Source organism: Pezoporus flaviventris, unplaced genomic scaffold, assembly GCF_033815535.1.
Source record: "Pezoporus flaviventris isolate CSIRO_AGI_PZ_B2104156 unplaced genomic scaffold, CSIRO_AGI_Pfla_v1 ptg000045l, whole genome shotgun sequence".
NCBI lineage: Eukaryota > Metazoa > Chordata > Aves > Psittaciformes > Psittacidae > Pezoporus > Pezoporus flaviventris.
Genome location: NW_026892593.1, coordinates 16,594,321 through 16,605,546, shown reverse-complemented (window position 1 = coordinate 16,605,546; position 11,226 = coordinate 16,594,321). Strand labels below are relative to the sequence as shown.

Below are 11,226 nucleotides of genomic sequence, written 5' to 3'. Positions count from 1 at the left end.
GTGCTAAGAAATACCAGAAACAGTAAGAGAAGAAAATGCAAAAAGTGAGTAACATCACTCATTTCTATGGAAACTCAAGGAGTGTTACCTCAGGGCTGGATGCAGAAACTTAATTTGTAAACACTACAAAGGACTGTTGCTTGGGGCAAGTAATCACAGACCCCAGAGGAAGAGAAAGAACGCTTGTTTTCTTTCCAGGCTGGCACCCAAAAAGCTGTTCTTCAATATTGACAGAGTTCAATATCCAAAAAAATGTGTTATGTTAATGCATAATTAAAAAAGGAGCTATATAAAATTAATATGTCTTCAAAAGGAAATTAAAAGGAGCTATTGAAAGATTAGAAGCTTTCCAGGCACAAGGAGCGTTTTTAAAAGTAACAGTACATATATAAGGTATTCCCCAAAATGCCACCTGTGAGAAAACATCCTTTTGCAGCCCCCAACATGGTATTTTAAAGAAAGGTCAATACCAACCCTTTTTAACCAAAGATGAGAAGGAAGCCACCTAAAAAAAATCTATGAAGCTGATTAGTAATGGAGATATGAAAGGACCTCTTTTCTCAAGCAATCTAATGGCTGTAAGAGACTTAACTGAAATCAGACTCGATCATGCGCTGTCTCAAAGATGAGTGTGGGGAGCTGAGGTCCACTATATCCAAGATGGCTGTAAGGAGCTGAGATGGGACTCCACCATCCATTCCCTGAGAGATGGGTGCGAGGAGCTGAGATAAGACTCCACCATCAAGGATTGGTGTAGGGAATTGCTGCCCGTTATGTCAAGGATTGCTGACAGACATGTGCAGTTGAAGAGCTGGCTGCAAGATCAGCAAAACTGGATGCACGTGATCCACCAGGAACATGCAGTACGTGACAGTAAGAACAGAGGTACTCCTCCCAGCACAAAATAAAAGGGGAAAAAGTTAATCACCATTCTGGCCACCCATCTCTGATGAGGACTATGGACCCTGGGGGACACCCACCACTGAAGATGATGACTATGGACCCACAGTGGTGACTATCTCTCTGCACTCTCAGTGCTTGCTTGATTTCTATCTTTTTTTCCAATCTGTCCTATTGCTAGATTTTTGTATAATAATTTCATTTTTTATAATAATTATCTTTCTGTAATAATCATCTTTATAAAAGAAACTGATCAATTATGGTACTTGACTTCACTTGCATCTTAATTTCACTCTTGGGGTCACAAATCAAGTAAGTCAGATACTGGGTTTTATGCAGTCGGACTCTGGCAATGACACAGTAAAAAAAATGAAGTGCTTGCTTGCTTGCAGTGGAGTTCATTACAGGAGAAGCTACTGAAGAGTGGAGCTGGAGGAGTTGTCTCAGATCTAAGTTTAAAACAAATAATCCAAAAGATTTAGACTAGTATCTGAAACAGTAGTCAAACAGTATTCTACAGGGACCCATAAATTACAATGGAAATTGAGGCTGCAAAACTACAAACTGTGGAGTGTGCTGAAACTGGCTTGCTTGCAGTAGACATGCTGCTAAATGACCCACTAAGCAGAGTCAAAATGTCTTTTTGGTAGAGGAACATCATGACTCTGATCATTCAGTAAACATCACTGTGCTATTGTGTAAAAGATCCTTGATCTGCTCACTCCTGAATATTGTGTGTTGGACCTGCTATCTCAGAAAACAGTATAGTAAAAATGAAGGGATATAGTCTTAGGAAAAATTGGCTGATGTACTAGAAATCAATAAAATTGTGGCTGTTTTGGCAAAGGTGAGGTGAGAATGGATATTCTCTATTTTTTTCTAAAACATGAACAAGGGGGGAACCCAACTGAACCATTTGGAAGCAGTTTTAAAAACAAAACAAATAAACAGTTTGGTTGTGTAACTTGTTGCCACAAAAGTTTTCAAAACTGGAAGGATAAATAGATGCAAAGAATTGTGGTATAAATTCATGTAAGAAAGGTCAATAAAAGCTATTAAAAACAGTACTGTGCACATGGCTTTCAGCTCAGGAAATCTGTAGGACCCAGGTCATTGGAACTGGTAGCATATAGGTTAAAATAATCCATGGAAGTAGCATAGTTAACTTCTTTCTTATTTTTCCTAAGCATCTGCTACTCTAATCCTGTTAGGCACAAGAGAGTGGGCTGGGCAGACCTCTGATCTGGTGTATTTGATCAGTACTGTGATTGATACTGCTCTTTTTCTTCCAAAAATGAAGTCTTACTGGAAAATTGATAAACTGGACTCACATGAAAGTATCTAAAATACAAGTACAGTAGATACATTGGCAGAGTAGACACTGTCTTTTACCTGTTTGTTAAAAAAGAACATTGATGAAATCACATCCTAGCAGATGGTGTTAATTGTGTATTCCCTACTTTAACTGTTGTAAAAGGTTTTGCAAGAGCACCGAGAACTTGGATTCTGGTACTGTCCTACTAAATAATAGCTCGCTTAGTTGTGAGCAAGCCCTCCCTATGGAGTAATAACTCCCTAGTTCACCTATGGGCATAACACACCACATAGAGCCATGTGAACCAGAAAATGTGTTTTTGGAATACTTGTTCCTTGTGATGAGTAGTGGGACTATGTAAGGCAGCACCCAGAAAGACATTCCTGGGCATTTTGTTGTGCTAACAGCTATTGAAGTGCTGGGACTCACTTGCACCCTGCTTTTAGAGCTGGTGATGTTGAGCTGCTTTGGCAAAGCTGTTTTTCTTTTTATTTAATGCATCAGAAAGCCAAGAAAACAAGTAGATGTAAGAATGCATTTGGATTCCAGTGAACCTGCCTGGTACATCACTCTAGAAACAAAATTCCTGCTTACACACAGAATTTACAGAAAAGAAATTTGTTAAAACTGGTATGAAGCTGCCATGGTAAAATCCAGAAGGAAAATGCTTTGAATGTGATTGTCAGAGATTCATGTTTCCTGTTTTTCAAAATGGGACATGAGTTGAACGTGTTGTATGTTTCCTACAACTAGCAATTTTCTTTCTTTGAAATGTGTTAGAGGGAGGAGTCCAGAAGTGCTGTGGGAGGGACTAAAATTCATATTAAAGTTTTAGCATGAGAGGGAGAATTGTCAGAGTAGAAGGTTTCTTCTGAGGTTTTGCTTTCTTATTTTTTTTTTCCAATTTAGGATGATAAATATTCATGTTCAGATTCTTCTAACAATTCTTTTTTGGAATTCTGATTGTCAGATTATTCCCAGGATTGAAGAATGTGGACTTTCATGTTCTCAGGTAATCTCTTGCTTATTCCTATTTGCTACCTATTAATTTAGTAGTTGTAGGTTGCCAAAATAATAGTGAGAAAAGCAAGAAAGAAAAATGGAAGACTAATTCAGCTGTCCTGAACATTCACTTTATATTTCTGTCATTCTGAATCAAGTGTCCAAAGTGGCAAAAATGATTGTTAGGAAGGGAGTAAGAAATGTATCTTACAAAATTTCCAGCTGCTGTTGTTAGTACCTTTTAAATCTGTCCTTTGTATTTGAAAAAATTTACTAAGTTCGTATTCATTGCTTTGGAGAGCCAGTGTTTGCAAGAGCAGTGCTGCCAAAGAGATGAAGGAGGAAGGGATGGAAGGGTTCAGAAACTGCTAACTATGTTGGGAGTACATAATACTGACTTTCATGTGAAAAAAAAAATGAATTAAGCTTGAGAAAGCGTAAAAACTGGGTTTAATTTTGTGGGATGAATGGAACTGCAGTGTTAAATTAATTACTTATGTATGTGCATAAAGTGGAGTCTGAACCATATGCCATCTCTTTCATGTATTTGAAATTCGTATGTTTCCAAATATCCCCACAAAGGGGCAGTGTGGAGATATCCTACTTCTGTTGGCATTTTGAAACTGTAAGAATAATCTGAAAGATATATAAATAATAATAATAATAATAATGAATAAAATAATAGTGTACTTGACTTTTAGTCTTAGTTGAGAATGATAACTATGTACTTTCTACAGAGAAGCAGAATTGATGGCATGAAAGACAGTGGCTGTCTGTTCAGACTTCTTGAATATGCCAGTGTTTATGAGAGGCAATGAGGCATCCTAAAGTGGTACTACACAGATATTAAGTTAGTACATGTTTCAGCAAGTTATTCTATATTTTATATGTTTATCCTAGAAAATATCAAGAATAAAGATGCTTATAAAACACTAGGTTGAGGGACCCCTCCCTTGAAGTTGTTTAATATTCCCACATTTAAATTCTGTAGTGTCTATCTACTTAAATAATGTTTTCAGAATCATAAAGTATAGTCATAAGATGTTAATCTCTAGATGTGGCTGAGGACTTTTAAAGAATTTTAATGTACTTAACATTTATGAATGCAAACGTGCATTTTAAATAATTTATGCTCCTCAGTCTGCTGCAATGAGAGTTTAAAATAGAGATGATTAACCATTCTAATTTATCCCTCCACAGAGTGTGTGACTGTCAGGCTCAGCATGTGAAAAACAACACCACTCTTTTTACGGTGGGGCTCTCTCTAGCGGATAGGGTTTACCTCTGAGGACCTTAAACAGCATCTTTCCCTGTCATAGGCATGCATGTAAGAAGATTGATTCATTGGATGCTTAAGATATAGATTTGTCCTACAACATATTAAATGAATGTTGGATAAATGAGAAAGGTGTCGTATTGTTTGGTTTTTGTGGTTTGTATTTTTTTTTTTTTTGTCATTTTGTGGGATTTTTTGTTTGTTTGTTTTGTCTTGCTTTGCTTTAGTTTACAGGGGAAATACATTGTTTCCACTATAATGGAATCAATGAATCATCTGTGATGTTAAAGACAGGATTCAGTTCATGTTCTCTATGTGATGTTTTTGCTAGTTGTATTCTGTGGAATCTTGAACACATTAATGACTTTTTAAGACAAAAATGTTTTCTCACTGGAAACAACAATGATCTCAACAGGATAAATTACTGCCAGCACAGCATTTCAGTCTACTGCAGAGCATTTTAGCTACATGAAATTAGGAGTCTCACTACTAGCTTGGTAGAGAAAACTCCTTCCTTTTCCTTTGGAAGTAACTTCAATTTCCCTACAAAACTGACCACAATTTGTGGCTTCCATCCCATTCTTACCTGTGTTAGTTTGAAAGGGAGCTGTTTAACTTCCTCCATAATTTTGCCTCAATGGTCTTTATAGGGGCACTAACCAGGGTTTAAAATTTGTCTTTGTCTATGTGCAATATGTGTGCTGTTTTCAATGCCATGTTTTGTAGCAATTTGCTTAATGTGATAGTGAGATACTGTAATTTTAAAACCACCATAAGTTTTCTGTAGCTGCTATTGCTACAAGTATTACAGAAAATTGTTTTTTTATGAAGTTTTCTGATAAGTTTATATAAGTGGATTTCTCTTCTGCAGAGTCAACCCTGAGGTTGTGTGGCTCTTCATCAAGCAACAGGGGAATGAAAAGCTATTGATTTGCATTTTGCTACTTTTTTCGGACTGTGGGTGCTGTCAGAAGGTTTTGAGTAGCATTAATAACTAAAACCCTAGAGTTTGACCAGCAGATCAGATTTTAAGGTGGCTGTGTCTCCTGAATATTTGTAAGCAGTTTTGACCTCCTTGGCTACTCCACTTTGGTTATTCACTTTGAGTTGTTCATTCTATTAAGAGTAAAGCATGGGCTGCGAGAGGGAAATAGTGACACAACTGTTTTGAGGTATGTGACTTAAAAACCCTTCACTGATTAGATTTCGGATCTTATTATAGTTTTATGAGTCTTTCTTAGTTTAGCACATGTATTCAAAGACATCTTTGCATTGCCTTATACAAGGCAACATCCAGGTTTCATTACTATACCACAAGCTGTACTTCTGTTCAGTACACGAAAGGAAAAGACAAAAGAACATTGGACGTTTATGCAAGTAAATGAAAATTTAAACAGCATGAAAATATACAATTGTGGGTTGAGTTATGACAAAGGAACAACCAAGCTTTTATTATGCACTATGATTTATTTCTCCTTCCTTATTTTAATGGCTTGGCTTTAGAACTTGTGTGGTATTCTGGTATTCAAAGGTTAAATACAATGGGTTTGGTCTCTATGCCTCACCCAATAGAAAACACAGTTATCAACCAAGTTTCCCTGTAAAACCATAGGGGAATCCCAGCCTGCAATTGAAATTGGGTTTGTGCCCTACTCATTTTACAATCCGCATTGTTTGCAGGCTGTACACAAAGAAACAGGCTTACACCAAATTTGACTGAACAGCTGGTAAAGATCAAGAGCACTACATTTAAAAAGCTCTCCAGAAGACTATGAAATAGTATTTGTATTGTTTGCCATTAAATGTAGTAATGTTTCCAAAGTCCATGGATAAAGAAGGAAACCCAAAATGGAATCTGGGATTTCCCTGCAATTATAAAGGTTATTGGCAACAAATTCTTGATATAGTTGCTCCCTGTTCATGGTATTCACAGTTGATGTATGTGGTGTTTCTTTACTGGATATTTATGCCAGAGATCAGTCTATTGTTGCTGATTACTACACCCTGCAAAAACAGTGCAAAAACCAGCCCTTAGGCCACTAACTCAGCTGGCATAGATTGGCATACTTTGGCATTCTTACGGTAAGCAATTCGTATTTTGACAGTGATCCCAAGCCACTAAAAAATGGGCCTGATAAGCTAGGTGACATAATTCAGTTGTTCCCTGAAATATGTTTGAAAATCTATTTTCAGACCTAGAAAATCTATTTTCAGACCTGGCTTCCTCAGAACGAGTGAGAGAGATGCAGTGTGAAGTCCTGACATAGGACGATGATTCACCACAGACTTTTTTGTGCATTCATTGACATAGTTGATGACCAGAGGAGATGCATAGAAATATAAAACGTACTCTCTGCTAATATTTGTTGAGTATAATCCACAAGAACATGCACTACATAGAAAGCCTGGGTTTTGCACTCCTGCCTGTCACTGACTCACTTGTGTGGCCCTATTAAAGTAATTTCCTCTCTCCAGTTTTCACAAGTACAAAATAGTGCTGACCTTCCTGTGTGATGTCTTAATTACATGTTTTAGTTAAGTGCTTTGAATACTATGATTAAGTGTTAAGTACTCATTAGTCAAAACAATCATATTGAGTCACTGTATTAGAGTGATATTAACCCATTTGCTTAGATATCCCTGCTTGCCTTCTCTGCTGAGAGGACAGCTGCACTTCAGTGAGTTAAGGTGACTTATCTCTTGAACTGTGTTTTACATTTGCTCTTAAGGTCAGAAATAGCTTAACAATGATATAAGACACTTAACTTCCATGTTTCCTGCTATGTCCTATACCATCCCATTTCCTCACCCCCTGAGAAGAAAACAGCCCGTGACAGATACAAGCAGGGACTTACAAAATACTTCAATGTTCCTCATTATTAGAGCATCTACCAACACTTTCAGGAGTGGTGGAGATGGAGAAAGCCCTGCAAGTCCCAACTTGCAAAAAATGCAACAATAGCTCTTGTTTATTTTCTTTCTCACCTCTTCCTTCCTTGAGAGCTCTGGAGAAAAGTTAGGTTTGAAAGAGGTAATCCACTGGAGTAGCAGGAGCTGAGGCACTACAAGAAAGTCGTGGAAGCTGGGGTCACAAAATTAACAGGTGTTGGAACTGGACCTGACAAGGTATCCTGAAACTGAAACACAAGGCAGTGCTAGAATCTTCACCACCATCATATGTCACATAAATATGTGCAATCAGTATCCGTAGCAGGAAGTAGATTTAAAAAAAAACCAAACCAACAAAAAAGGGATATGTAAGCAGGCTCAGCAGGAGATGGGAGCAGGTGACCTTTATTATTGGCTGTGAATGTTAGCTCACAGATCTCTCTCAGCCCTGATCTTAAGGAGGGAAGATGTTCGTCAGCTCCATTTGAGCATACAGTGATGAATATGGAGATCTGGGAGTAGGTGCTTGCCACAGCTGCAGAATATTGTTATCTGACTGCTTTGCAGTTGGAAAGCTACTTGTAATTTGATGAAATCTAGGCTGACAAATCTTTTTTAGGAGTGGTAGTAACTATAATGAGACCATGTAGTGTGGCCTGGCTGGAATTCATGCAGTGAGGTTTAGGGTTAGCTTAATTTGTACATTTGCTGAAGCTGACAATGCTGTACCTGTTACTTTGTCATGTTTGTTTATACTATCCTGGTATTCCTCTCTTGCCAGAATGCCTATTCATGGGAGAGAACCAGGGATGGTAAAAAATGAGAAGGAACAAAAAGAGGGTTTAAACACTTATTTCGAAGGATAGCTTGTGACTTTTTGGTTCAGCATTGAGAAGCTCACCTCATTCCCAGATAGGCAGGTAATTTGGACCTAAGAAAGAAGTTTCCCCCTACTCTAACCATAAATAATTTGGTTTCTAGGAGCCCTGAATTCCTGTGTGCTGTGGTTACAAGGCTGTTCAAATCAGGAGCTGTTATTTGAAGTTCTGTGTGTTTTGTTACCATCATCCTTGCAAGAGATGCCTAGGTTTTATATATCAACTCTGGCACAGATGTTTTTGTATTAGTCTTCATACTCTCAGGAAAATATTTTTCTTTGTGGAACTTTTTTCATTTTTTGGCATTTATTTGCTTTCTGTTTTTGTGTTTTTTTTTTTTTGTTTGTTTGTTTGTTTGTTTTTGTTTTTTTTTTTTTGAAACCAGGGGTTTATTTGCCATCTTAAAAATACAAAGCAGAGAATATATCCCGAACAGCAGTGTGTCAGTGTCCAAGTTCTAGACCAGCTCTATGATACGGACACATCACAAAACTGACCCTGCTTTTACAACTGCAGGAATTCAGTGGTCTAGAATTTTCTGAGGTCATGAATAAGCTGGAAAGTCACAGTAACTAATGATGATGAGATCTGGAATGGATTGCTTGTGGAGCTTATAGAGATCTCCACACATGCTAAGAAAATCTCAGTTGTCTCAGATAAAGGTCCTTCTTCCTAAGGCTGAAACGTAAAGTAGATGGCATCTTGAGTTCTTTCTCACCCCAATATCTCTGCTTTCATTCATAATTTTCTCTCTTGTGGGATGTAAAGATGGTCTGTCAAGTCATATTTAGCTTATTCCTTTGGAACAGTCAACAGAGCCGAGGTTGCTCTTGCTGTATGGCATATCCTGCCCTTTCAGCATGCAAAGTACTGAACTCACCATGAAAACTGTATGGGACATATAATCTCCCTCAGGAAGTGTCTATGCAAAAAAGATGAGAGTTTCAGTTTTACTTTGCAGATTATCTGTGGCTCTTGCAAGAAAATGTTTCAACTTAGTTGCTTTGAGTATGTGTGGTAAATTTCAGTCATTTCTGGAAAACTGATTGTCTTGGAGTTGCCTCTACTTGCCTGCATATTTTCAGAAAGTATGAATCATATAAACAACATTGTACAGTACTAGATGTGCATTCATTGTCTTTTCTTGGAAAAACTTTGAGGAAATAGAATTTATTGCACTTAACACATTTCACTGTCTTCAGTTTTGTTTTTCCCTTTCATCTCCACTTATGCAAACTTCCTTGATCTTTTTCCCACTTCCTCATCTCCCTGACCTGCTGTTCTTCCTTCCATGACTGCAGTGACAGTTTTCTGCATTACTTTACAAATGTATATATCTTTCTATTATATCTCCTTTTAAAAAAAAATAATTTTTGCTAGTCTCATTATAGTATCATGCTTCATGCTTAGTTTTGGTCCGTGGTGTGTTAGTTTATCTATAATATGGCATTTTTAAGTGTAAGAGGACCAGAAAATAGGTAAGCAGGGTTTTTAGCTCTTACCAATTTGTTCCAGGAAGAAATACTTCTAGGAGCTTATAGGGATTACTAGAATTTGGAGCAGGGGTTAAAGGAGCTATAGCTCTCTTGTCTCCACTAGCTGTATTTTCCCTCATTTTCAATATATTTAGATATAATAGAACAATTTTTGCAGCATGGTCTCATCTGTGTTACCATTCAATGCAGATGAGGCCATTAGTGACACGGTTTAGGGGTGGACTTGACAGTCCTGGAGTAATGGTTGGACTTGATGATCTTAAAGGTCTAGTTGATTCTATGATTCTATGATTATTTTCTCTTCCACTTAGGGGAAAAAAACCACATACTTTTTAGCCAAATGTGAGGCATAGGTGGTTTTCAGTGAGTAAGAGCTATCATTAAAAATGAGACATAGAGTGAAGCAATATATGAAGGTACTGAACACCGATGGGTTTATTAAGCTGAGGCAATGCCCAGGAATTGTTTCTGCCTTTAGGGACAACAGCATGATCAGGAGAGTCAGGTGAAACAATGCTGCTGTTGAAACATTGGTAGAATCCTGCCTCTTTGGAAGCCCTTCTTTTGGACCTCTGCCTTCTTTAGTTGGACTGTGCTAACTTTAGCAACTACAGTACCTGGAAGGTACACAAGATGAAGCCAAACATAATTATTCCATAATTTGGTCCTCAGCCCCCAGCAAAGTTAGAAGTTCACAGTAAAAAAAGAAATAGACTGTGTAATGACTTTTTGAGTAATTATTTTTTATTTTGTCTTTTATATTATTTATTCTTCCTTAGCATTTCCAAATTTATTCCTAACTGGCTTCTATATTGGTTACCTCGAACTGCAAATGTTTCAGCTGGAATGCACAGTATAGATACTTTCAGTAGAGCTTTTGTATATGGCATTTTTTGAATGTGTTTTAATCTTTCATGTACATACACTGCTAGCTCTTTCAAGGAAAGCTATTTTGGCTTTTTGTGGCTCTTGATAGGAGAGGAAAGGCAAGTATAGAGGGATTCTGGTGCAAGATTTCTGTTGTAGGATTAAGACTTTCAGTTGCCATAATAATACAAATAGGAATAGTTAGGAAGTAATCCTGTGAAAAAATTTCAAGTGTGCAGCTGCAAAATAAATGAATGTATGTTTTCACCTTTGTGTACTAGTCTTTTCCTCATTTTGCTGTGGCTAGAGTGTTTTTGTAACTGAAGCAAGCACAGTTAGAGCTAGTCGGGTGTCTTAGTCATTAAGTCTTTAATGGAAACAGTTCCTTAACTGATACTGTGGCATCAGGAAGGAATGCAGTGGACTCTCAGGATTGCCATCAGAAACTACTTTACCGCTGCTTCTAGCATGACCTGAGGTATCATTTGTACAGCCGTACGGCCTTACAGCCTTACACAATCATGTAACAAGCTACAGCTAGAATAAAACCAAAGGCAACATTTTAAATATTTCCCATCAGGAAAAGCTATAATCAGGGGTAGT

At 37.5% G+C, this 11,226-nt stretch overlaps 1 protein-coding gene across 1 annotated transcript in view; it reads left to right on the top strand.

Moving 5' to 3' along the window:
* The first annotated feature begins 1,836 nt into the window (after positions 1 to 1,836).
* IL17REL (interleukin 17 receptor E like) overlaps positions 1,837 to 11,226 on the top strand; it is a 45,794-nt gene continuing 36,404 nt past the window's right edge. Inside the window, exon 1 of the mRNA XM_061467519.1 lies at positions 1,837 to 3,227. Within this exon, the coding sequence (XP_061323503.1) occupies positions 3,126 to 3,227 (102 nt within the window). The 5' untranslated portion in view covers positions 1,837 to 3,125. The remainder of the gene's footprint in view (positions 3,228 to 11,226) is intronic.